This window comes from Cervus elaphus, chromosome 32 (genome assembly GCF_910594005.1).
Source record: "Cervus elaphus chromosome 32, mCerEla1.1, whole genome shotgun sequence".
In the NCBI taxonomy this organism is placed as follows: domain Eukaryota; kingdom Metazoa; phylum Chordata; class Mammalia; order Artiodactyla; family Cervidae; genus Cervus; species Cervus elaphus.
In genome coordinates, this window is record NC_057846.1 from 16007852 (window position 1) to 16035705 (window position 27854).

Below are 27854 nucleotides of genomic sequence, written 5' to 3' on the forward strand. Positions count from 1 at the left end.
ACAGGTTAACTCTGCAGATTATGAAATCTTTTATTCACCTATTTCTAAATTTTTATCACAAGATACATATTTGTGACAACCTCACTCTAAGTTTTTATCATATATGAGAAGCACTGGGGTGGTGAAGGCAAAAATCACTGGCCTGGAACTCAGAATATCTGAGTTTTGCAAGCAGTTGTTTTTATAAACAATTTAGTATGTTCTTTGCAAGTTATGTTTTTAAGCTATTTTTCATTCAACCCACTAATGTCATGGGAAAACCAGTAAGTAAAGATATCGATTCTATTTTGCATGTATCCTTAGATATATTGACCTTAAGGGATAATTGATAATCACTGTACCCTATTGAGGAAGATTCTAAGAATTTACTTTTTTTCTGAGGGACTGAAGGACATGTTAAGGCGATTGCAGACAGACTGTTGTTAATTAATTCCAAAAATGTAAGCAAAGGTTCAAAAGTCTTAAATTATAAAAGTTACTCTATATCCCTTACCAGCTTTCCCACCTGGAAATTGTCGTTGCCCTTGCCTAAGTACCCTATGGGCTTTCCTGGTGGCTCAGATGGTAAAGAATCTGCCTGCAATTTGGGGGACCTGGGTTCAATCCCTGGGTCGGGAAGATCCCCTGGAGAAGGGACAAGAACATTATAGAAATATTACACTCAACTATTTTACAAGAATAATCGGCTGTAGGTTAATACAACTTGATCTGCTTTGTGAGCTTGGCGGGGAGTGATGATCCTGCCATTCACCTGTGAAACTGAAGACGTTATTTTCTCATTGAGCAAGCTGGCAATGGCGTACCTGATTCGTGGAAACGAGCTGGAGCTGGCTGTCTGTGTGGGCACCGTGCTGGGAGAGCCTGCAGCACCCGCAACCCACTATGCCCTGGAGTTACTGGCGAGGAAGTGCATGATGATCTCAGCGTGGTGAGTGTCCTTCTTTTCTAATTGGGAGCGTGATGCCTCCACAGTATTATGTTATTAATAGTTTCTGCTGTACAGGGAAGTGAATCGGCTACATGCATACATGCATCCTCTCCCCTTGGACCCCCATCCCACCACCCCCAACCCACCGCCCCTCTAGGTCACCACAGAGCCCCGAGCGGAGCTCCCTGTGTTACATAGAAGCTTCCTCCTCACTGTTTTATGCATGGAAGTGTATGTACATCAGTGCCACTCTTTCCTTCCCCGCTGTGTCCCCAAGTCCATTCTCTGTGTCTTTGTCTCTTATTCCTGCCCTGGAAAGGTTCATCTCTGTCATTTTTCTATATTCCATATATATGCATTAAAATATGTGATGTTTGTTATTCTCTTTCTAACTTACTTCAACTGTGTATGACAGACTAGATCCAACCACATCACCACAAATGACCTGATTTCACTCCTTTTTATGTCTGAGTAATATTCCATTATATATATATATATATATACACACATATATATATATATGTATGTATGTATGTGTGTGGTAAGCATATCTAAAGTTAAAGAATAGTTTCATAGTGATGAAATGCATTTTTAAATATAAGTTGCATGTGATGTTTTAAAAATGCAATATTTTTAAATATCACATTTAAAAATATTGCATTTTTAAATGTCTCCTTTTTAAATAAAAGATAAGATTGTGAAGGAAGTGGTGCTACGAATATGAATTAATAGTAAGAACTACTGTGAGCATGTAATGAAATCTACCAGCACTTATTCTGAAGTAACCCAGTTCTAATTCGTGATATTTCAAGCACATAAAGCATCATTAAACAATAGACATGCACTTCCTAAGATTATCAGGACCGCACATTCCCATATTGGAAATTCTACATATCTACGCTCATTCTTGCTGGATCTTGTGTATTAGGTGGAGGTTTAGAAAATAAAGTCTCTTTTCTAATGGAGAGTAATAGCAAAGATGGTATGACTATACACTTGTAATCAACTTGGGTGATGCTTTAAGACAACAGTCTCCAGCCTTTTGGCACCAGGATCCAGTTTCATGGAAGACAATTTTTCTACACACCGGAAGTGGGGAGATGGTTTTGGGATGATTGAAGCATACTACATTTATTATGTACTTTATTTCTGTTATTATTAATCAGCTGCACCTCACATCATCAGGCATTAGATCCCAGAGGTTGGGGAGCTCTGCTCTTAAGAGTTAAACCTGGGAAAGACCCGGGGAGGCCGGAGCTCAAAGCAGTTCCCCCTCGTATCTCAGAGCCTGGTTCCTAGGGCGGACCATGCCTCATTGGAGACGATGCTTCATTGATGACCGAGACAGTACTGTCCCTCAACAGGGACTTGTTGAATAAAGATGATTTTAGGCTTCTGTCTTCTCTTTCCCCAAAACACTTAGAACCTTGAGAAGTTTTAAATGAGCTTGCTCGTCAGGACTTCACTTCTCTGCACTGTCTGCACACACACCCCCAGTCTGAACAGTGGATGATGCAGACGCCACTGCTGAACAGTACCGAGGACGATGATGGTGACGATCACAGCTAACGACACTGCTGTCCCTGCATATGCAATTCACTGGATGCCCAACAGTAGCATAAATTTACTGAGACTTATTGGTCTCAGTAAATTTTATGACCAAAACTACAAGTTACATAAATTGGCTTTATAGTTTGTACTCTTAGCTACTATCTTAGTGTAAAATACCACAGACTGGGTGGCCTACAAACAAGAGAAATTTATTATTCACAGTTCTGGAGAGAGAGAAGTTCAAGATAAACTGGCAGATTTGGTGTCTGGTAAGAGCGGGCTTGCTGGTTCATACCGGCTGTTTTTGCTGTGCTCACGTGGAAAAAAGGGTTAGGAAACTCCCCGTGGCCTCCTTTGTCAGGACACTAACCCCTTTCCTCAGGGCTCTGCCTTCATGACCCTGCAACCTACCAAAGACTCTGCCTCCTAATACCATCACATTGGGGGTTAGATGTCAACTTAGGACCTGGGGGAACACAGACATTCAGCTGAGTACAGCCACGTCAGAAAGAGAGCAGTGCTTCCCACTCTTCTTTCCTGTTGGCTCTGGGGGGTTTCAGAGTGAATCGATAATCTTAGAGTTACTCTAAAATTGACGCGTATCTCACAGTGACATAAGAGCTCCCTCCCCCCGTAGAACTGAGTGGTACCCCACTCTCAGCATCAGATGCGAATGTATCTTAACACTGACTGTCCCTCCTGAGGACCCAGTCCCCTACTGCCTCAGACCCAACCGGAAGTGTGAGGTCTAATTCAGACAGCTTACCCACAAAGGTAACTGACTCTATGCTAGAAGGCATCATCTCATTCAAATAAAATGTGACTACTTCTTTCTAAACACTGAAAAAGGAGCAAACCATAAATAGATAGTAAGTTTTGAAGAGAATTAGAGATCATTCAGCTGAGCATGCACATCCTAGGCTGCGTGCATGCCTAGTTGTTCAGTTGTGTCTGACTCTTTGCAACCCCATGGCCTGTAGCCCACCAGGTTCCTCTGTCCATGGGATTCTCCAGACAAGAATACTGGAGTGGGCTGCCATGCGCTCCTCCAGGCGATCTTCCTGCCCCGTGGACTGAATTCATGTCTCCTGTGGTGCCTGCGTTGCAGGCAGTCTTTACTGCTGAGCCACAGGGGATGCTTTTAATAGAAAGCAAACTTCTGTTTCTTCTTAACTCCCTACAAGAGCGCTTCCTTGATGCAGCCATAGGTATGTGTACCAGAAACCAGGATCAAGTGCATACGCTGAAATACGTGGATCAGGCTTATCTCCAGGTGAAGTGTATAATCCTCAGCTATTAGTAGAGCTCCACAAATTTAAAACGCAGTAATTAAGATAGCTGCATTATCTTAAGAGAATATGCTTTCATAAACCAAGAACACTTCTTTTTTGCTTTTACACTTGTTGAAAGTTCACCTTTTCTTGGCTTTCATCACATATTCATGATATTCAAATTTATTTTCTTTTTAGCTTTCCATCCGTTGGATACAGGTATTATCTAGTTTTCCTTCATGCCCTTTGGTTTCTGTAATCTGCATTTAGAGGAGTTTCATAATTACGTAGGAAATCAGTACTCTATGTAAATAGGAAGGCACAGGAGACTCTTCCTCCTTTGAAAGAGTTCTAAAACGTTGTTTCTCAGTTTTCTCCTCATTGAAGTTTCCCCTTACATCATGTGAATAGGAATCTGGCGGCTGACCTTCTCCTCATGACTCCGGACAGTGAACTACAGTTAGTGAGACTCTGCGCTTTCTACCCAGGGTGTACGGAAGAGAGAAACGACCTTCATGAGAAGGTATGCTGGCAATCCTCAATGTTCCCGTTTGGAATGTCATGCTGTGATCTCATTAGTGTTAGGTTTGGTCAGATAGAAATTCTTGCAGAGAAACAAACAGATGATCCTTTCAGGATCCTCTTATAAAGACAGCAAAAATTATAACAGCAACATAAAGCATTGATTGAATTTCTGCTGTATTTTGGGGGCTGTTCTAAATTTTCACATCTGTCGGCTATTGACTCAAGTCTCACAAAACCCTGAAAAAGCAGGGGATGCTGTTCCTAATTTATAAAGAAAGTGAACTCAGAGAAGGTAGGGAACTTGCCATAATTGGTTAATGTTGATGTGAAAACGTCAACACATCTAACTGCCCATTGCAAGCCCTTTGCATCTTAAGGTACCCTTACCTAGGGGGTCCCATGGACAGAGAAGCCTGGCCGGGTATGGTCCATAGAGTCGCAGAGAGTGGGAAACAGCTGAAGCAACTTAGCATGCACACATGCATGCTAACTTTTAAAAACAGTTTAGGATCTTGAAAAGAATTACTGAAGTATAATGAAATTTGCATGCTTATTCTAAAGTGCTTTTTATAAATGCTCCATTACAGAATATAGGAATCTATCAAGATTACATACAAAAGTGATCAAAATATTCAGCAACAGGGAGATTGTATTAATTACGGTACATTGCTATATGTCAGTGCTACTAATCTGTTAAAAAATGATGAAGTTCTGTTTTTATTGATGGATGGCTATAGAACAGTAAAATAAAAAGCAGATTATTAAACCGCGTACACACCATGTGATTTTCATTTTGAAAATCATCTGTGAACATAGTTTCATAGCAGTGTTCACCTGCTCTTTTTATCATACATTCTAAAAGGGTATAATTGGACTCTTGGATCAGACTTCATTAATAACTCTTTAGAAAGACTAGTTATATGTGTAAAGGTGTTAATAACTGGAGAATTTCACAAGACAAAAAATCCATATATATATGTATGTGTGTGTGTGTGTATTTATATATATATATTCAGCCACAACGCACAGCTTGGGGGATCTCAGTTCCCCAACCAGGGATTGAACCCAGGGCCACAGTAGTAAATGCCTGGAATCCACTAGGCCACCAAGCAACTCCTCTAAAAATTATATTTAAATATTAAGTTATATAGCTTTGAGAATTTTAAGATAGGGTAAGAATTGCAGGAATGATCAGCCTGCTCTTAGCACATTCTGTGTCAGAATGCAGTTTCAGTGGGGCCGGTTCTTTAACTCCCTCTGCTCTCAGAGCTTTAGCAAAGTGAAGAAACGTTTCTTCTGTCTAACCAGGCACGTAGTAGTTGCTCAGCAAATAACTGGCTTTCAGGGAATACAGGTGGGGAGTGTCAGATGAAGTGTCATGTACACATGAGCACTTGTAATTTAGTTTGTAAATCTTTTGAGAGATTGAGGGATCTAAAATATTCCTTTTGGGACTTCCCTGGTGATCCAGTGGCCAAGACTCCATGCTCCCAAAACAGGAGGCCTGGGCTTGATCCCTGGTCAGGGAACTAGATCCCACAGGCCACAGCTGAGACCTGGCGCAGCCAAATAAGGCAATATTTTTTTTTTATTCCATTTAGTTAATTTTTAAACAGCAAAAAATATGAAACTATTGAATAAATGCATTAATAAATTAAATAAACAATCTTAGTAACTTAAAGTGAAAGTGAAGTTGCTCAGTCGTGTCCCAACTCTTTGCGACCCCATGGACTGTAGCCTACCAGGTTCCTCTGTCCATGGGATTTTCCAGGCAAGGATACTGGAGTGGGTTGCCATTTCCTTCTCCAGGAGATCTTCCTGACCCACAGATTGAACCCGGGTCTCCCACATTGTAGGCAGATGCTTTACTGTCTGAGCCACCGGGGGAGTCTTAAGGGGATATTAAAAAAAGAGAAGGGATGCGAGTGACAGATCTCAGAGGAGACATCTGACCTTGTGGATGAACCACATCACCTTCCATCACGACACAAATGTTTCTGCAGCAGAAGCTGCATCAGTGTTTGCAAAGATTAGCGAGACAGGGCAGTAAGCTATGTAGCCTCGCTTAGAAGCAAACCAACACACTCTTACGCCTGTGCTTAAAAAATCGTGAACACATCAAAAGTTTACATAAAAGGTAAATTAATCCCCACCCACGTTTTGGAAGCAGAACTTCCAGGAAGGAGGAGTAGATTCTCAGTTTTAACAGAAAAATTATTTGAAAAGATTATTTGAAAAACTGTTGCTTTTCATTCTACAGTAATGTAATTTTATAGGCTCAACTCTCCACTTCGTGGCATTTCAGAATGTCAAAGCTAAAAAAAAAAAAAAGCTATAAAGAGCTTGTCCTTTTTTTGCCTTCCTGCTCAAAATAAAATTGCTGTGTCTCAAGGTCAAGTGAAAGTTAGTTACCGTGTAGAGGACACATAAGCATTACCTTTTGTGTTTTCTACATTTAATATAATTTTTGACACTGGTGAGTATATTTGTTCTAAAATAACTAATTTCAGTATTCCTGCTAAATGACATTTGTGGGTACTAATCCCATTATCACAATCAGGACAATTTTCTTCCACCTTTTTTGTTGGGTGTTTGTGTGTTTAAAAGTATTGACTCATTAGATAATATCATATTTATTGTTATTAGATCTTAATGATATTAACACAAATATATGCTCCCAGTACAGATTATTTCATTTGCATCCATTTTCAGCAACTTTAATTAGAGAACATACCAGGTATATTGGAAATACTTAGCACTTATATTAATACTATTGCTTTTATTCCTATAAATATTAGTAGCATTGTCATCAGACCAATTCTTTTCTAGTGCAAGCTACCCACAGTAGAAGAATGTATGCAGTTAGCTGAGACAGCCCATGCCGATGGCAAAATATTTGAGACTATAAAGTATTACTTGCTAAGTCAAGAACCTGAAAAAGCCCTTCCTATTGGTATTGACTTCATCAAAGGTATGTATTTAGTTGGTAGTATAATTTAAAATCTACTATTTTATTTGGTATTTTCATTTGTATTGATTTTTTAAAAAGGCTTAAAAAAAAGTACTAGCCATCCTGAATTTAAAAAAGAAAGAGATTGCTGGTGGTTTGGTATCGGGACCTGACTGGGATCTAGAAAATAAAGAGGTAGTTAGCATTGACCAGAAAAGAATCAATCACACAAGTTAAAATTTGAGTGAACAAGTTTTAATCCTTTTATTTAGAGACTCTGGTTTTATTTTGCCAGAACACATCAGTAGTTCAGATTGGACTTTGGACACCATTTACCCCGTTCTTGACCTGTTGAGTTATATTCGTACTGAAAAATTGGTCTTGCATACATGTACTGAGTGAGTACTTTTTCCCCAAAATATGTAACCAAACTTATGCAATGTTTCAAAATGGCTGTATTGTTTTTGGTGTTCAGATGAAGAAATAAGATCTCTTGGACAGATAGGTGCACATGTAGAAAAATTACATTTTGTTTTATCCTTAAGTAAAAATAGAGAGGTCACTTTGAAACCTAAGATAAATCTTACTGGCCCCCTTTCCTAATACCGTGTGTGTGTGTGTGTGTGTGTGTGTGTGTGTCTGTCTGTACACAAAGACACACACAGACACACCTCGTTCAAACAGGGCTACTTCAGAGCTTTGGGGTCATTTTGGACCACATGTCCCCAATGGTCTGTGTAGTGGTCATAGCTCTTAAAAATCCATGTATACAAAGCAGACTAGGGTGGGCAAAGACACGAAAGTGCTAGAAAGTAAAAGAATAAACACCGTCCTCGAATTCAGGTATCATTTAAAGACATTATTACTCATGTAGCTGAAGGCCCGAGAACCGTGTATATTTCTTATAAAGGCTCTAGGCTGTTTCTGTTGCGACGCCACACGGGAAAACTGCTGCAGCTGCCTGTGACTCTGGCAGGAGTCACAGGAGCAGACAGGAGAGAGAAAAACAAGAAGGCAAGAGTCCCATATTATTTAAAGACTTTTATTGTAAAATACAATTTGTATTATTCTGCACATGTCTGAATAGGAGCTAACTGATGAATAAAAACATCTTTACATTTAGAAAATTTTCTAAGCATATTTTGCTATAAATGTTACTCATCAAAATGAGACACAAGTTCAATAACTGTATAAGAACAATGTTCTGTACCTCAGATTATAGAATTTTTAAAAATAAATATATTCTCTTCTAGAGCTCGAAATGAGTTGCTGATATTATGTGGGTACGTTGGTGCGTTACTGGCTATCAGAAGGCGATATCAAAGCATCGTTCCAGCACTGTATGAGTTCACAAGGTAAAAGCAGTTTCTCTCCAAATAAGACATTAGAGAAGTAAGTGCCTTTCAGTGAGACGGTTAGCGTCTGAAGTGCATTGTAGAGGCAGCAAATACATTTTGCACATGTCCATTTATTTACTAAGCATATGCTTCATAATAAAGCAGCAGTAAAGTGATGCAAATTAACAGTGAGTGAAAGTGAAAGTATTAGTCACTCAGTCATGTCCAGCTCTTTGCGACCCCATGGACTGTATCCCGCCAGGCTCCTCTGTCCATAGGATTCTCCAGGCAAGAGTACTAGAGCGGGTTGCCATTGCCTTCTCCAGGGGACCTTCCTGACCCAGGGATCAAACCTGGGTCCTCCTGCATTGCAGGCAGATTTCTTTACCATCTGGGCACATTCCATCAAGGATCTGGATTCTTTCTTCCTTTCAAATCTGACATCCTTGGCTTCCTTCCTCCTGCCTGAGTGACCCAGAGTTACCAGCTAGCTTCTTGCCCTCTGTGTATCGTGCCCGCACTTGAAATGGGAAGGGGAGGTGAGGGTGACCGCATGGAGACTGCAGAGAGCAGGAGCTTCTGATTCTGGAAGGAAAGTCTTCCTTCATGCTGTGTGCCTGTAGCCCACTGGCCAGGACTGTGTAATCCTCTTTTAAAGGAAGATGAGAAACTGTATTTCAGCTTGCCCATCTCCACAGTAGAAAAGTGCAAAGTAGAGAGGTTGGTCAGTGGCAGGTACTCCCTATTTCATATTTTATATTCAGATATAACCTACCTGCCAAACTCCTGTGTTTTCAGGACAGCTTGCTGAACTCAACCATCGTGCATAAAACTTGTCGTACTCAAAAATAAAACTCGGTGCCTTCCCCACAAAAAAAACCATCTCCAGAGCAGGTGACTCCTAAAGGTGTGGAGAGTCCGTGGTAAAGCAGTTTCTCTGAGTTTCCTTCCTGTGGGCACAGGGTTCTGAGAGAAGCAGAGCTCTCTCCTTCCCGATTGCCCCTCTCGTCGAGGTGGAGGGCTGTGTGACCGTGGGCCTGCGCCTGGAGCTCTCGGAAGAATCTCTGATGTCAGGGCACTCCAGGGAAAATCTATGTCAGCAGCGTAGCCACAGATGGAAAGCAACTTTCAACAATATTAAGATATAAGGGAATTTCTCTGAGTGTTACTCAGCATTGCTCATCCTATCATCCAGCATTTATTGAAATATGTTTGACTTGCCAGAGAGTTACAGACACACACACAGACCCACACACGCGCGCGTGCACACATATATTTACATATACACATAGATACGTGAACAACAGTGGTTATATCTAAAATTGCAATTGTTTAAAATTCATTTGCTTTTTTGCTGTCTTCATCGTGGATGTCAGATGTTAATTTCCTTCTGGCATGTTTCAGTCAGCTGTTAAAACGGCGGAACGTGTCAGTGCCTTTAAAAATTGAGCACCTTTCTGAGGAACTGGACGCATGGAGAGCTTGCACACAGATTGTCAACCCGTGAGTGAATATAACCTCTGATATAAAAATTGAATACACAATGTGTTGCTTGATATTGTAGACAGACTTGTAAATTGTTGTCTCATTATTTATTTTGGCAGGAGAATGAATCTTGGGTTGTTTAGCACACACTCAGTAATAATTTATAACTCCTGCCTTTTTCAAGTCTTTCCTTTTACTATAAATTAAGTCTAAAGTTAATTTGCCATCACTTACAAAGGACTAAATTATCATTGGGGACTATTTTTAATCTGAGCCTTGACAAGTGATTCTACAAAAATAAAAATGGAATATCTGTTGGAAATATAGATCATCAGAAGACTCTCCATATACACCCCCTTCTGATTCACAAAGACTGGTTTATGCAACTTTACTGAAGAGACTAAAGGAAGAACCACTCAGAGGAATTGTTGGACCAGATTATGTGACTGGGTCGAATCTTCCCAGTCATTCCGACATTCACATCTCTTGTCTTACGGGACTGAAAATCCAGGTACAGCCTAATGTCAAGCGTAAATTATGCATGCCCATCATTTTTGTTTTTTCATTACTTTTTGAAATGAGAAAATAATCTGAATAAAAGTGTAGGAAACCTGAGGCCCAGTGAGAAAATACTGCCCTTAATAAGCTTTTGTATTTGATATAAGTTGTTTCTCTCTCCTTAAAATAAATCCAGACATAGTCATTGTACTTTTTATTATAAAAACAATTCATATAATAGATACACTTAGTAGCAAATGGCATGTATACTTAGTAACAAATGTTTTAAAAGCAGATCATTTCCTTAGGGAAATTAAATAAGGGAGACAAAGCAACAGTCAACACAGTTACACATTGTTCTCTGAGTAGATTAAATGTAACTTTATAGTCTCCATTGGTATTTTCTAAACACACAGCAATTAAAAACTGATAGATGTATAATAAATCTACATATTATGCATATTCTTACATTGACTTAGTGAACTTCTCAGTGATTAAAAATTACGGGGCTCTATCATGAGGGATGGCTAATTCCCAAGAAATGGCCCCTCGTGTGCAATCAAAGTAACAATGCTGAATAATGCCAGGCCTGCCGGTGTGGCCCAGGGGTGCCTTCATTGCCAGAAAATAGAGAAGCTTTCATCATTCAGAGCCAGGAGCAGTTGTAGGTGTCCCCAAGAAGTAAACAAAGCTGAATCCCCATGAAGTGCTACTGGAGACCAGATGGGACCAAAAGAATGCCATCTCCCAGGCATCATCACGTGTCACCAAGTGGATTCTTGTATTTCTAATGTAACGTAGCTAATTACATCTCTAACACCAATGTGCCACATCAGTGGAGAAAGGTATTTGGGGGGGATAACTAGTCAGATGTTTTGCTGCCAATGAAAAGTCTAACTGCAGCTTGACTTGACACTGAAATTAAGTCTTCAGAACACACCAGTATATTCCAAACCACAGACAGGACGCCAAGTAGGATATGTGCGTACTATCCACTTATGTTCGGAGATTAAGAACAAAAGCAGTAAATTCAGTAATTTATAATTAATAGCAAAACCCATCTTGCAGCTTTTCGACTGTATCCTCAGTGCCACTAACTGCCCTGCATGTACCACTTCTAGTGCTTGACAGACTTCCTATTTCTTCCTCCTCTTCAGGGCTTTTTCTCCTGAGACAGACAATCTACTCCCCAGGCTGTCTAACCTCTCTGCACCCAAACCCACCTTAAGCAAGGATCTACTAATTATCTGACATACACTCAGGCACAAATGACTGATTCAGGGGGAGTTCTAACCCCCTGGGATATTTCTGTTCCTGCAGAAAATTAATGTGTCTTGGTTAAATCTGAAATTTCAAGTACCCTGTGAATAGGAAACTGTCTACTGCATATAAATGGACTCTTGAATATCTGAAAATAATTTGCTAACAACAAGGCCTTATGATTTGAAGTGTTAGTGGCTCAGTCATGTCTGATTTTTTGCAACCCCATAGACTGTAGCCTACCAGGCTCATCTGTCCATGGAATTCACCAGGCAAAGAATACTGGCGTGGGTTGCCATTCCCGTTTTCCAGGAGACTTCCCAACCAAGGGGTCGAACACAGCTCTCCCTCATTGCAGGCAGCTTCTTTACCATCTGAGCTGCCAGGGAAGCCCCTCATCATTTGCAATCAGGGTCCAAAGCCTGATAACTTTAGAACATAATGAAGAAATTAAGTTTTTATTGCACTTTTGTGTTTCTGAAATCATGCTTTTTCTTCTAGGAGCCGGGAGATACAGATTGAAAGGTTTTTTTTGGATTTAGTTCTTCAGAACTACCCTTGATATACAAAATAGCTGATGTAACTAAATTATAGATAGGCTTATAAATCACAGACTTGACATGACTCTATGTTATATATACACATATATAGCAGTGTATTTTTCATCTTCTGGAGAGCAAGTTGAGTTTCTAGTTTAAATAATTTACCCAGCTATATTGATGTAGGCTGTATGATGAAAAGGGTGAAGTATATTAAAGTCTGTTATTAGGCATGTATGCCTTTATAAATGTTAACTTTGTAGTAATTAATAGATTAACAATATCTATTATCACTGACAGCACTGTTGTAATTAAAGAATTCAGATGATAAAGCCAAATTACATTTTGAAAGACATCAGGGCATTTAAAAATGTTTCTCTAATTGGTAGCAATTCAAAAAATCTAGTTATGTCTCCTATTTTTAAATTTCCTATCAGCATTGACTAAATATCACCAGTGATTTTTTTGATGACAGTGATTCTGTGTCTGGAAGTTTAAAAACATACTGCAAATTTATAATCTCCTCCTCTCTTCCTGTAACTCCCACTGTGCAGGGTCCTGTATTTTTCCTTGAAGATGGGAAATCCACCATCTCCTTGAATGATGCTCTCATGTGGGCAAAAGTGAACCCATTCTCACCTCTGGGGACTGGAATACGACTCAACCCATTTTGATGGAAGGTTTTTCTCCATGCTTAATTGTTTTTTTTAAGACCTTTTGTGAGTTACTATTACCTTAACCTCTGTTGTCCAAAAGGCAGAGGTCTGGAGGAGGAGAGGGGCGTGGAGGGCTCACAGTTGATTTTAATCATTAACTTCAACAAATAAAATATTTATATAATTTCAAGGAAAAAATAGGTGTCTGTCTCCTTTATAAAATATAATAGTCATATTTGGGAGGAAGGTAATATTCAAATTATAAAGGACTGACAAATATAAAAGAGCATAGAAACTTTTCCCAAAGCATAAAAGGTACCAACCATTCTAGTGTTAAAACATTGAAAGGCATAAAATAGTACAACACCTATAAATAGTGCTTGACGTACAGTAGATACCTAATGAATATTTGAATGACCGAATATCTCCCAAGTCTTGAAATGTAAGGTACATACAACTGATCTTCAAGTTAAGTAGCACCGATATTGTCCTCTACAAAATGCATGGTAAACGACTAGTTTTAGTTCATATTTAATCAGTTTTCAGTTATAAATTTAATATACATCAATAAATGGGTATGCAGTCAAAATACTTTTGAGTTTTATTTTTTTAAAAAGAAAACATTCCCAGGTTTTGTACCTGAAACTTAAATGTCCAGTTACAAAAGGAATGAGTTATATAAGCATGAAAAAAATTGAGGGGTAAAAAACAAATGAAATATATGTGAAAATTTACTTGATAATTGACTCTTTTAAAAGATATAAATACTAATTTTGATAATTTAATATTCACAATCTCTAATCATTTTATATTAACTCTATAATAAACATGATTTATTGGAAGTTAGACCATGAATGCTTTTGCAGGAGATTGAACACAGAATCAGGAAAAGAAACTTACTGTTTACCCACATCTAATTCTTTGCATGTTTCTCCAGCTGAGTTTCAGGAGACTTGTCTCTAAAAAGTCTTTCCTAAGGGACTACATTTTATGGTTTAAAAGACTATTCTCAACATTTTCTAAACTCATTCCCAAGAAGTTATCTATTTTATCAGGACTCTCTTTAAATTTCTTTTACTAAATATTATCTGTTCAGAAAGATAAAATTAACCAAGAAAGTCTCTGGATGTTGAAATTCTCATGAAACTGTCTAAGCCTTCAAAAATGCAGAAAAACGAATAGAGTTTTGTTGGAAATTGACTATCATGAGATTCAGCCTTAGTAATACTCATCTTGGAAGTCAAATGACACTATTAATGAGATAGCATAAAAATATGAATAATTCCACTTAATGAAAATTTTCCAAATAATGAATTTAAGATTACCAAGAATATAGGAGGTATCGAACTGCTTTTGTTTCCCTTTGATAAAAATATGGGGCTTGGAAGCAAGCAGGAAGGATTTTTAAATCAAACTAAATGGTTTGCTAAACACCAGAATGAGGTTCCAAGTGAAGCATGACTTTCCTTCCAGTATCAACAGGAAAGATACATATTTTAAAAAAAATAGCTTAAATAAAGCTATTTCTAGAGGTGGGCAAGATTTTCAATGGACTAATGTGTAATAGTAATATTCAGAAAAAATTTTATTGATGAGCATGACATGTAAATAAATGATACCAGGCAAACTAGTAGGGTAACTCTTTGCTAGTGAGGAAAATATTACAAAGTAGATTTATAATTCCTACAAAAGTTATGAGAGAATTCTTACTCATCAGGGTGAATTATATTTAACTGTACCTTTAAACTTATTTTTGCTCATTCTGGACTAACGAAGGGGCTTCCCAGGTGGCTTCTTGGTAAAGAATCTTCCTGCCATTGCAGGAGCGCAGGATATGCGGGTTTAATCGCTGGATCGGGAGGATTCCCTGGAGAAGGAAATGGCAACCCACTCCAGTATTCTTGCCTGGAGAATCCTGTGGACAGAGGAGCCTGGCAGGCTACGGTCCGTGGGGTTGCAAAGAGTCAGACATGACTGAGGGACTAAGCATAAACATGCATACTAATAAACCGATTTTGTGTTTTCAATAGTACCAGGCAGGCACAGGTGTTGAATAAATGGTTGTTGAATTGAATTTTTAAAAAATATGTTCTTCAGCCCAACTATGGATAAGACACACTTTAATTTAATATTGAAATATATCCAAGTGTAGATGATTGTATCCTATTAGGGTGGCAAGAGGTGGTAACATCACTTCTTCAAAGCCATTAGACAGGTGCTTCTTCGGGTTCCTTTTCCACATTTCTGGGAGGCTTCATACCGTCAAAAGAATGTTCTCCAGTTTGCTTAACCTCAGTTTCTTTAGGTGGATTGACACTATTACCTGTATTTGGTGGGATATTTAAATAAAATTAAGATCCACTGTGGTTATTAAATATGTACACAACCATCAATGTTTCTAATGTACCAACCATACACAGAATAATTAGCAAGAGGCTGGGCACAAGTTAGTCTAAAATCTCAAGTAAACAGAACATTTACAGCATGCATTATAGTAGTTGGAAATACAAAACCGGAATACCAGTGTCTCCAGAAGTCATCTGCAGAGCCTAAAAATACCCAGGGCTTATTGGGTGCATCTGATACTGAATATGACTACTATTTTTAAATGTTGCTTCAGAAAGCAGGTGAGGCAACAGTGATTTTAATAGTGCTTAGATTTGCAAACACAGAATTCAGAATTGGGTTTCTAGAATTCTGTGCTGAGGCATCCAAGCTGGCCACTCAGACTCTTCAGCTGATTTGGTTCAAATAGGATGGGCCAGAGATAACTGAGAGACCTGCATTTTCTTGGCCCATTGTTGTGGTTGATGCTAGATTTAGGTAAACAAAGGAACTTAAGTGTTAAAAAAAAAAAAAGTAACCTTTTTTTATAATTAATTTTTACCACCCCCATCAATATATTAAGAGAAACTTTTCAGATGAACAGCTTGTGATTTCAGTACCAATCAGTGCCAAGTGCCATCTTAGGTGGTAAAATAGGGTTAAATTCCTTCAGTCGAGGGTTGTTGCCTCTCCTGTTAACTTTCAAGTTCTGTTAGCTTACCCAAGGTAATCACTCTGCTCTTATCAGAAATGAAACGGCACCCAACTTACAAATATGGGGGTAAATGATGTAAAGCCCAGGAAAAGGGGCTCTCATCCGTATAATTACCAAAGTCAGGTCCACACCATTTATTAATTCCTGTTGTGCATCGGTTGAGAGAGTCCAACGATCTACAATAGGCTGGAGAGAAGGAAAAAGATAAAAGCTCGTGTCTTGGCACCCTGCTCTGCCCGGCCCCGTGAGGGCGCCCGTCGGCCATTTTGAAAAGGAGAAGACAAGGGCGCGGAAAGGAGGGAATCGGGACCGAGAGCGCAAGATGGCGGACGAGTTCTTTACAGCAGTTCGTCCTTATTAAACACGGAAGAGCAAGAGGCCACGCTACGAGGAGTCCCCATCTGAAGTAACGATAGCATTCAGTTTTTCGAAAAACTCACCTGTAAGTCTTGAAAGTTTCCTGAAAAGACAACAGAAATGAAGAATACTCTTTAGCAACTCCGATATCAGTAGGCAACTTTTTTTTTGTTTGTTTTTAAAGCGTGACACCTGACATGTTTGTTATACAGGCAGAAAGCCTTGCTTTGGCTCACTCCCACCGCTGCTGTCATCCCCAGTCAGGTCCTTTGAGCCCCATTACAGGGCCGGAGGCAGGCAGGTGAAGAGAGAACCCACTGCAGTCTCCTCCCTGCCCACCACAGCCCTCCCCACGCCAGCCCGCGGGGTTCCAGCGCCCACCCTGCTGGAGCGTTTGCTGCAAACATCCCTGATGGAAGGAGACTGAGGCCGGCTGAAGGGGAGGACGTGTTCTCAGAACCTGAAGGTGAAACTATGAACTGCTCTTCTTTCCCTCATAGAAGCATTGGAATTCACTTCTGTTAGATTCCGTGGTGATGTATTTTGAGCCACTGGCTGTCCTGAGGTCTCAATGTCAAAAAGTGTGCTCTGGGGAACAGTTGCCATAACTGTTAGTTGCTCTGCGGCTGCTGCCGGTAAGTCACTTCAGCCGTGTCCGACTCTGTGCGACCCCTTGGACGGCAGCCCACCAGGCTCCTCTGTCCCTGGGATTCTCCAGGCAAGAACACTGGAGTGGGTTGCCATTTCCTTCTCCAGTGCATGAAAGTGAAAGCGAAGTTGCTCAGTCATGCCCAACTCTTTGTGACCCCATGGACCGCAGCCCACCAGGCTCCTCTGTCCATGAGATTTTCCAGGCAAGGATACTGGAGTAGGGTGCCATTTCCTTCTCCAGGCGATCTTCCCCACCTAGGGATCAAACCCGGGTCTCCTGCACTGCAGGCAGATTCTTTACCGACTGAGCCATCAAGCCATGGTAAAACAAAACTAAGTAATAGTGATGCATGATCAAATTGTTGTTGTTAAGTTGCTAAGTCATGTCCAACTCCTTTGTGACCCCAGACTGTAGCCCACCAGGCTCCTCTGTCCATGGGATTCTCCCAGCAAGAATGCTGGAGTGGGTTGCCATTTCCTTCTCCAGGGGATCTTCCGGACTCAGGGATGGAACCCATGTCTCCTGCATTGCAGGCAGATTCTTTATTGCTGAGCCACCAGGGAAGCCCCATGTGATCAGATAGAGTTTGAAAAACACTTCATTCTATGTACTTTTCCCTTTTTATATTCATAATGCATAGTAGCATATGAAAGGTTCTGAGAAGTCATTAAAAAAAAAAATCAGTTGACACTGCTTTCCCAGAGCTAATAAGTAAAGAACTTCCACCCCATCTTGCCCAAGAAATCCCTCTTCACACTTTAGGCAGCCTGCTCTGTAAAGAGTCCATGGATAGTTTCCATCAAGGGCATGACAATAAATATTATATTTCAAGCTTTGAGTAGGGTTTTCAGATAAAAATAGGTCACCCTGTTAAATCTGAATTTGATACATAGTGAATATTTTTTTTAGCAAAAGTATGTCCTCAACATGTCTTAAAGAGTATTGGTTATATTGCCCTCATCTTTTTATTTGCTAAGTCTGGGATCCTACGTTGTGAGCCAGTCTCTGTGGCCAGTGACAGGCCTGCTGCTCTAGATGACAAGCAGCTACAGACAAGACACAAAGGCACAGGCATGGCTGTGTCCCAGCACAGCTTTCCTCATCAACATAGAAACTGGAATTCCATCGCATTTTCATGTGTCAGGAGATACCGTTTTTCTTTTGATATGTGTCCAACCATTTGAAGATGTCAAAGCCATTCTTCACTTGCAGGCTATACAAAATAGTCAGGCAGAGACTGACATTAGCCCGTGGTTTGGCTACAGTTTGCTGTGGTATACAGTGTTTTCTGAATTCACAGGATTTAAACTTGTGGCTTTTTGTAGAACAAGTGATTGGAAAGCCTAGGTGTGCAGGTTGTCTGCGTCTGCCTTAGGATTGATTCATCATCCAGCTGCTAGAGAACTAAGTTTTGAGCTCTGCCACTGCACTTCCCCTGTTTCAGACTCACTTTTTAAAGTAGAAATCAGGACTGGGATTGCTCGTTTGGAAGAAGGTGGGGGCACCCTGGCTTGGGGGTTTCCCCTGTTTTGACTGGTTCTTAGCCCTCGACGCGCTCATGCTTGCACCACCTACAGAAAAACACAGCACATCAACCTCCTGCGCAGTTCTAGACTGAATGCCTAGACCAACATTTCTACTATTTTAAAAAATTTAAATGAACAAAAGAAAAGAAAAACATCAATTTTAACAAGTAAAAAAAAAAACTTCCAAAAAACTTACAAGACACAGGAGCGGCTCTTTCCTTTGAAATGACTGAATTGCTTTTGTTCCCAGAGGCTTTGGCAGGACGGTGATCAAGAGTAGATTCTCCCACTGTTGGTTTGACTGCAAACCATTCTATAAAATACAAACCATTTTTTCTTAAAAATTCATTATGACTATTGTCAAAATAAGACACTACAATTTTCATTTAAGCAGATTATTTAGACATCAGGGTTTCCTTGGTAGCTCAAACGGTAAAGAGTCTGCCTGCAATACGGGAGACCCGGGTTCGATCCCTGGGTCAGGAAAATCCCCTAGAGAAGGAAATGGCCACCCACCCCAGTATTCTTGCCTGGAAAATCCCATGGACGGAGGAGCCTGGCAGGCTACAGTCCACGGGGTCACAGAGAGTCAGACACGACTGAGTGACTTCACTTTCACTTTTGTATCATATTCCTGAGAGTGGTGTGAATACATAGGTTAATAGCCCTCTCCACCATGGTTCACATCTCTGATGCACAGAATAGTTGCTTCAAAAAAGTTACTTCAAAGACAATATCCCTGTGTTCCTATTAGTCTTTTGATAAGCTTTTATTCAATAATAATATACATACAAAAATGAACAAATGGTATTGTTACAGTTTGATGAATTTTCAGAGTGAATACATACCTGGGTTGCCATCACCTTGATGCAGAAGCAGTATAGTACCAGCACCCCCAAACCCCCTCATGTCTCTCTGTTGTTGTTATTTAGTCACTAAGTCATGTCTGACCCTTTGTGACCCCATGGACTATAACCTGCCAGGCTCCTCCGTCCATGGGATTTCTTAGGCAAGAATACTGGAGTGGGAGGCCATTTACTTCTCCAGGGGATCTTCCTGACCCAGGGATCGAACCCTTGTTGGCAGGCGGATTCTTTACCATTGAGCCACCAGGGAAGCTCCAGAACTCTAAAAAGAAAACTGTCTTGACATCTATCATCATAGGTTAGCTTTACATGTTTTTATATTTCATATAGATAAAATCATACAGTATCTTTCATTTTGCAATTATTTTTATACTGTAAAAATGGTGACAAAATTATTTTCCATGTTTCTGTGTTTCTTACTAATTCTATCAACTGCAGCACTTGGGCATCAGTTTCACTGTGCTTCTAAAGACCACTTACTCCTCTGAGCTCACCCTCACGGAAGCTAGAAGATATGTCTGAGGTCATTTCTACTCACCAGCTGTGCCCCGTGTACGCTAAATACCACTCTGGACAGTCATATTGCACAGAACTGTTACAATCACTTTGGCTGCTTAAAATCAGCAGTCTCAAAAATCAACACTGATGATAAAAGAATTCTGTTCAATAATCTGAAGGGTTGAGGTGTCCATGGCTAAAGAGAAATTGTGTTCCAAAGCAAACAGGGATGCAGGTCAGCTTTGCACCAAAATGGACTTTTAAATTGAAGATTAAATGGAATGGATGTGTTTTGTTTCAGAAATTCCTACCAGAACCAATAAGTAGAAGTAATAGTAAGACAGATTAAATGTAAGCAAACATTAGGGACAAAAAATGAGGCTTGATTTTGTGGTGTTAAAAAAATAACTTGACAAAACTAAAATGCTGAACAACAAAAGAACTTAGGTAGGGGGACTTCCCTGGCAGTCCAGTGGTTAAGAATCTGCCCTTCTATTACAGGGAGCACGGATTCAATCCCTGGTGGAGGGATTAAGATCTTGCATGTCTGAGCGGTGTGGTCAAAAATTAATAAATAAATAAATAAAAATAAAATAAAAAGCATCAACTTTTTAAAAAAGAGAACTTAAGTGGGACAGGGGACTGGCAGGGAGTGGGTAGTGTTCTAAGGTCCTTACAGTTTGAGAAAGAGAATAAATATATTACACTTAGACTAAGATACATATGCATGTTAAAATTTCTATGGTAGCACTAGAAAGAGTATAAATTTGTAATTTTCCAAATTAGTAGCAGGGTCTTTGGAAAAAAGTTCAGTCCTAAAGAAAATAAAATAGGTAAGACAAAAAATAAGAAATAGAAAATGTTAAAAGCACAAAATGATATGATAGATATGAATGCATATATGACTGAATTAATAAGTCACAACAGATGAAATTACAACAGTCCATGAATCGGGGACAGTGGCAGGCTTTTCGTCCACTTGCGCTCAAGTAGAGCCTCGTTAAGCTTGGAAGAACCCAGTTGACTACTTCCAAGGAAAACTTACTTGGGTTCAGTTTTCTGCTCAATTTCCTTTGCAACATTTGTAAAAGGAAGAGGAACTCTACTTTAAGTTCATTGTTAAGTTTGCTGGGATTGCCTATTAGTTCTGATAGCCTAATGTTATCTTTAATAGACTTTGAAGCTGTTGACCTAGGGACCAGGGGCAACTGCATCTGGTAACTGTAGTCTGTGAAATTCACGAGGTCATCCTGGATACTTTTAATTCTGGAAAAATAAAATAAAATATTGTTGACAAATGCCATTTTGGTAATAAGATTTATATTATCAAAAGTTTAATATTAAATTATATTACTAGAAAATTTCAGATAACTCACTCTCGATGTGTTAACAAGGTGTACACCTCCTGTATCAGTATTTCAGGTACTCCAGCTTTACAGTGAATTGTTCCGTGGATTAGTTCTTCAGGTAATTTAAGTTTTTTTCTTGCCAGGAACTTTAATAGTGGAAAGAGAATACTTTCATCATAAGAAGTTCTAAAAAAGTCTCCAATTACTGTGAATTCACTTTAGTCTCCCTTTAATCCTCAACTAATAGTTTGAGGTTTAATGTGATAATTATTAAAAGATATTATTACTCAGCAAGAAAATCAACTATTATATCCCACTCCCAATTTGAAATGAGTATGCCAAGTTTCATAGGTGACTCTTGACATAAACCTTAGTAACCTTCTTTTCAATACAAGGAAACAAGCTGCTAACCCAGAACATGGCCACACACGCATATACAGAGAAATCCAAGATCTCAGGAATACACCTCTTCAAACAAACTTCTCAACAGTTAAAAGTGTCAGTGATTGCTAATTTACCTTTTCCAACTGTGCCCAGTTATCCAACTTGACTTTTAAAGAAGTTCCATTTTCAAAGGATGACAATTTAAGGTCCCAGGGGTAATATGTAGTGAATATTTCTGCTATCAGGAAGCCATTTGAAAAATCCCTGTTCCATAGCGATAAGGAAATGAAATAAAGTACAGTTACTTATACAATTTGTATTTATAGTTAATTAACACCACTTAAATATTCTATACTGACAGCAGCTAACTTATGGAGCTTTCTTAGATCACTGATCTAAGGAAGCCTGCTATGGAATAGCATTTGGGTAAGACTAGGCGCACCAAAGCCTGTGGCATTCCTTTTATGAAGCCAAAACCATTATTTTGTATTGAACATGCATTTTAACAAGATCCCCATGTGATACCTGTATCCACTGAAAAGTTCAGGCATCTTTCTTAAGGAAAACTGAAATTAATAAGCCAGAGTCATTGCCTACAAAGTCATTATTTTTCTGGAATTTAGTTTGCATTCCCAGAAAAAATATTAATTGCCAGTTATGTTCAGCAAGTGAAATTAAAAGATGCTTGCTTCTTGAAAGAAAAGCTGTGACAAACCTAGACAGCATTCTTTGTTAAAAAGCAGAGACCTCATTGTGACAAAGGTCCGCAGAGTCAAAGCTGTGTTTTTTCCAGTAGTCATGTACAGCTGTGAGAGTTGGACCATAAAGAAGGCTCAGCGCCAAAAAATTGATGCTTCGAACTGTGGTGCTCAAGAGGACTCTTGAGAGTCCCTTGGACTGCAAGGAGATCCAACCAGTCTATCCTAAAGAAAATCAACTCTGAATACTCATTGGAAGGAGTGATGCTGAAGATGAAGCTCCACTTCTTTGGTCATCTGATGCAAAGAGCCAACTGATTGGAAAAGACCCTGATGGGAAAGATTAAGGGCAAGAGGAGAAGGGGACAAAGGAGGATGAGATCATTGGATAACATAACCAATTCAGTGGACATGAGTTTGAGCAAACTCCAGGAACTAGAGAAGGACAGGGAAGCCTGGAATGCTCCACCCCACAGGGTGGCAAAGAGTCAGACATGTGTTAGCAACCGAACAACAGCAGTGTTCAGCGAGGCTGCAGTTAGACAGCAACTTTTTTCAGTCCCTGACAACTCTCAAACTAGATTGCAAGATCTAACAGAAAGTAAACTGATCCTCACTAATATAAATCTCCAATGTCCCTGAAGAAAGCGCCTGGACTTTTTTTTTTTTTAGTTACCAAATTATTCTCTATTGGCTTAAGTCTAAGTAATGATTGATTGAGTGAAATGCTCCATCCTGTTTTTTTAGGTCATCTCCCTAAGACAGCAAGGAGTGTGTGAGTGTGTGTGTATTTGTGTGTGTGTGTGTGTATGTGAGTGTGTGTGTATATGAATGTATGAGTGTGAGTGTGTGAGTGTGTGAGAGTGTGTGTGTGTGTGTGTGTGTGTGTGTGTGGTAAGTGGGCGGAGGCGGGGGCAGTCCCTGGAAAGAGCCCCTGAACGGATCTCCAGGCTGCTCTGCTGGGCCCTCAGCGCCCGCTAGGCGTCCGGGGGCCGGACCTCTTCAGCACCTGCTGATGTTCCTGGGGAAGAAGGTGAGATCGAGGCCCTGGAGCCAGCGCAGAACCGACCGAGACAGGCGGGAGCTCTTCGGGGGATGAGGATAGACCAGACACTTCTTAGGCTTCCCTCCATTGGGAGCTGCTTGACACGGCAAAATTGACCGTGACTTGGAGCGGGCTGCCGCCGGCTGTGTCAAACGCCCTTCTCCAGGGCCGGCGGCAGCCATGTCTGGGTTTCTATGGCAGCACCGGTGGGGGCGGGGCCTAGTGGGGGCGGGGCCTCAGCGCCAACGCCCCGCCTCACGGGTCCTCCAGCTTGGGGTCCTGGCACCCTGGGTTGGTGGACGCGCATCCTTGGTCCCACTGGGAAAGGACTCGGTTCCAGGAGCTTAAACCTTGGGCGGAGCTTTCAATCTCCGTTTTACCCTTTAAGAAGTAACCGATTTAGAACACTCACTCCCATCCGGCTTTCCCTTAGAAACCGACATTTTGGATGTTGTGGTTTCTGTAGTCAAGCATTTTGAGGAGGTTGAAGACGTTTCAGAAGACAAAGACTGTTTTTGTTTGGAAAATGGAAACAATACAGGTTTTGCTCCAAACTGCCAATGGAAAAAAATCTTCAAAATTAAGATGAATAGACGCTTAATGTCTACAAAATTTAGTGTACCTATTTCCTTAATTATTACATTGTGTTCATAAAAATCGCATAATATTTGAAGATAATTTGTAAATTAGATCATCACACTTCACAAGGATGCCCCAGTGTGCATGATTCATTCATTCATTGGACAACTATTTAGTGAATCCTTACTAGGCCCTGAGCTAGTCACTTGAGATTTATCAGTGAAAGATAAAAAAAGATTGCAGACCAGGCACAATTATAAATTAAATATTTGCACATCAGAGTTATTAACATCTTTTAAAAACTTTTACAGTAAAAGGTAAAAATCAATGTGGTTCTTAGATACATCTTATTATGCAAGACAAAATATGGCATAGACTTGAGAGTAAAGCTATATAGTATTTCACTGAATGTTTATTCAGTACATGTTTATTAATATAGTAAACCAATGTGAGTCTGTATATGGTGAAAAAGAAAACCAGAAATGGAGTTATATAAGTGTTTTTTCTTTGCCCGATATGTTTTTCATGGATAATTATTTTGTTCAGTCAACTTTTTGAGGAGTTATTGTTCTGTTCTTTGCTGTGCACAAGATCATCACTATTCAATATGGTAGCCACTAGCCCCATGTGGCTGTTTGGATTTAAATATTAGCAAATTAAAATAAAATAAAGTGAGTAACAGTGGCTACATTTCAACTTCTCAGTAGCCACATGGGACTGGCTAGTGGCCACCACTTGGTACAGCGTAGACACCAAGCTGTCATTGCAGGAAGTTCCATTGGGTGGGTTATTTATAGAAGGTACAGAGATATAAATATCTGAAAAGCTCTACCATGGTAAAAATATATTAGTATCAGGGAGGAAGCAAATAATTTGGCCTGAGGGAGTGTAGGAGTCCTCTCAGAGGAGGTGACCTTTGATGTGACTTTATTATAAGGCAGTATTTTGAATCGGTTAAGACACAGGCTTTGGAGCACCATCCCTATCTTTTATTAGTTATGAGACTTATTATGTGATGAGTTATTTATTTTTGTTTGTAAAAGATGGAAATAGGATATGCCTCACAGGGCTGTGTTGGATTAAATCAATAAGTTAAATGAGTGAAGAGCCTGGATCAGTGTGCACATAAGGGCTCAGTACGTTTAAATATTTCTGAGATGATCTTGGAAATCTGTGGAATGAGGAGGAAAGGGGACGGCTTCACATGGAGTTACTAATGTGAGCAGAAGCAGATGATATCATCTATGATAACCTCAGATACGCAGGTGACGCCACCCTTAAGGCAGAAAGTGAGGAGGGACTAAAGAGCCTCTTGATGAAAGTGAAAGAGGAGCGTGAAAAAGCTGGCTTAAAACTCAACATTCAGAAAATGAAGATCATGGCATCCGGTCCCATCACTTCATGGCAAATAGATGGGGAAACAATGGAAACAGTGAGAGACTATTTTCTTGGGCTCCAAAATCACTGCAGCTGGGCAGCCATGAAATTAAAAGATGCTTGCTCCTTGGAACAAGTTGTGACCAACCTAGACAGCATATTAAAAAGCAGAGACATTACTTTGTCAACAAAAGTCTGTCTAGTCAAAGCTATGGTTTTTCCAGTAGTCATGTATGGATGTGAGAGTTGAACTATAAAAAAAACTGAGCACCGAAGAATTGATGCTTTTGAACTGTGGTGTTGGAGAAGACTCTTGAGAGTCCCTTGGACTGCAAGCAGATCCAACCAGCCCATCCTAAAGGAGATCAGTCCTGAATATCCATTGGAAGGACTGATGCTGAAGTTGAAACTCCAATACTTTGGCCACCTCATGCGAAGAGCTGACTCGCTGGAAAAGACCCTGATGCTGGGAAAGATTGAAGGCGAGAGGAGAAGGGGATGACAGAGGATGAGATGGTTGGATGGCATCACTGACTCAATGGACATGGGTTTGAGCAAGGTCTGGGAGTTGGTGATGGACAGGGAGGCCTGGAGTGCTACAGTCCATGGCGTCGCAAAGAGTCAGAGGACTGAGTGACAACTGAACTGAATGTAGTGTTTCCTTTGCTGAGCTGTATTAAATTCTACCACTAGGGGGAACTAGAGAGAGAGAAACCTGGAGGCCAGAGGAAGGGAGCAAGGCTGTTTGGATGAAGGTCACCAGGGCAAAAAAGCTTCCCTAGGCAGCGGCAGCTGGGGTCAGTTTGCAGTTTCTGTCCCCACTCCTGGAGCAGGTTTCATCGTAGTCTCTTACAGGTTTCAGTGACCACTGAGAAGGGCTGACGCTCAGAAGTCTGACCCCATATTCTACACTCAGATCCCTGCTCGAAGTTCCTCAGGAATCAGCACCCGCTGTGTTCTCTGCCCCTTCAAAAAGCCAGTCTCTAGGGCTTTCCCTCCAAGTTCAAGGCTCTCAGAACTCCTGCTGCTGCTGCTGCTGCTAAGCCGCTTCAGTCGTGTCCGACTCTGTGCGACCCCATAGACGGCAGCCCACCAGGCTCCCCCGTCCCTGGGATTCTCCAGGCAAGAACACTGGAGTGGGCTGCCATTTCTTTCTCCACTCAGAAGTCCTGCCCCTTCCCTTTGCCCTCCCTCTTGCACTAGAGGTCTGGCGACAACAGAGGACGAGATGGTTGGGTGGCATCACTGACTCAATGGACATGAGTGAACAAGCTCCGGGAGGCGGTAAAGGACAGGAAAGCCTGCAGTCCATGGAGTCCAAAGAGTCATGATATGACTGAGCAACGAACAGCAGCAATAACTAGAGGTCTATCTCTGTTAATTTAATCGTCTCATTTTAATTGTTTAGCTCTTCATGATCCATTTAACCATTTCTTGATGTTAAGTTATTGTTGAATTCATGAAGCTACTTCTGTTTCCCCGATGAACGATGCCTGGAGTGTGGTCTCCTTCTACCACGGGCTCATCTCCATCTCACGAAGGCAGCTGAAGAACCTGCTACTCCTATTCATCAGATCCATGGTATCACGAATAAAGTGGGCCAGCCGGACGTCCTGGGGGATTTTAAGATACTCAAAAACTTCTGCTGATCTTGTGGCAGAAAGCCAGAAAATTGATTTGACCTAAAGCAGGATGATGAACTTGCCCTACTGCTCCTGCTGAAGAAAGCAAGCCACTTTCTGTGGTTCTTGCAGATTGTTACAGAGGAGAGAAAGTATCAGATCAATAGCAGGATAACAGTTGTTAGGGACTGTGGCGGTTTATTCCAGTAAAGAACCCTCAAACAGAAAAGCAGCTGTGACTGAAGTTACCTCCTGATGAAGTTCAGAAACCTGCAGTCATCCTCCAAGTCCCAGCCAAATTCCCACATAAGCCAAACAGCTAAGTCAATAACAGTTGTTGACCTCTCACATGTCAGAAGAAAATTCAGAGAGCTTACTTGATATGAGTATTTTCTTGATCGAGAAGCAGAGTTGCAGCAGAAGGAGCTTAGAAGCTGACTTTCAGCAATTATAGTGCAGTTTATAAAGTGTGTTTGTGTGAGTACAGTCAGCCCTCGGACCCATGGCTTCCATAACTGTGGATTTAACCTGGCTCAGATAGAAAAATGTTAGAAAACACAATTCCAGAAAGTTCGGAAAGGCAAAACTTGAATTTTCCTCCTGCCAGCAACTATTTACACAGCATTTGCATTGTATTAGGTATAATAAGTAATCTAGAGATGAGTTAATGTATACAGCAGGGTGTGCATAGCTTATAAGCAAATTCCACACCATTTTTAATAAGGACCTTGAGCATCCTGGGATTTTGGCATCCTCAAGCCTTTAAGGGGTGACTGTGCACTGTTTTCTATTGTGACTGGTTACTGGGAACTTAGACTCCTTTTCCTTGATTGTAGCCCACTAGCTAGGAAGCTGTAAAGT

General features: G+C 40.5%; 2 protein-coding genes across 6 annotated transcripts in view; one reads left to right on the forward strand and one right to left on the reverse strand.

Moving 5' to 3' along the window:
• WDR17 (WD repeat domain 17) overlaps positions 1-13189 on the forward strand; it is a 62392-nt gene extending 49203 nt beyond the window's left edge. For 2 of the 4 annotated variants that reach the window (XM_043893821.1, XM_043893823.1), the window contains 9 exons: positions 789-928; positions 3949-3969; positions 4162-4273; positions 7105-7246; positions 7521-7623; positions 8479-8580; positions 9967-10065; positions 10375-10558; positions 12899-13189. In XM_043893821.1, the coding sequence (XP_043749756.1) occupies positions 789-928; positions 3949-3969; positions 4162-4273; positions 7105-7246; positions 7521-7623; positions 8479-8580; positions 9967-10065; positions 10375-10558; positions 12899-13018 (1023 nt within the window). In that variant the 3' untranslated portion in view covers positions 13019-13189. Of the gene's footprint in view, positions 1-788; positions 929-3948; positions 3970-4161; positions 4274-7104; positions 7247-7520; positions 7624-8478; positions 8581-9966; positions 10066-10374; positions 10559-12898 lie in introns of those variants that run through there. The other 2 variants (XR_006339302.1, XM_043893822.1) reach the window with 2 other exon arrangements.
• Positions 13190-14629: 1440 nt separating this feature from the next.
• SPATA4 (spermatogenesis associated 4) lies at positions 14630-23813 on the reverse strand. 2 transcript variants are annotated; one of them, XM_043893578.1, is made up of 9 exons: positions 23380-23813; positions 21807-21936; positions 21316-21434; positions 20985-21205; positions 18772-18888; positions 18500-18620; positions 16481-16500; positions 16155-16226; positions 14630-15323 (listed from the first exon to the last, which is right to left on the reverse strand). In XM_043893578.1, the coding sequence occupies exons 1-9, from the start codon at positions 23595-23597 to the stop codon at positions 15208-15210; spliced, it is 1134 nt and encodes a 377-aa protein (XP_043749513.1). In that variant the 5' UTR covers positions 23598-23813; the 3' UTR covers positions 14630-15207. The 2 variants fall into 2 exon arrangements, with proteins under 2 accessions (XP_043749513.1, XP_043749514.1); XM_043893579.1 differs by having other exon boundaries at positions 15200-15323; positions 16172-16226.
• Between the last annotated feature and the right edge of the window lie 4041 nt (positions 23814-27854).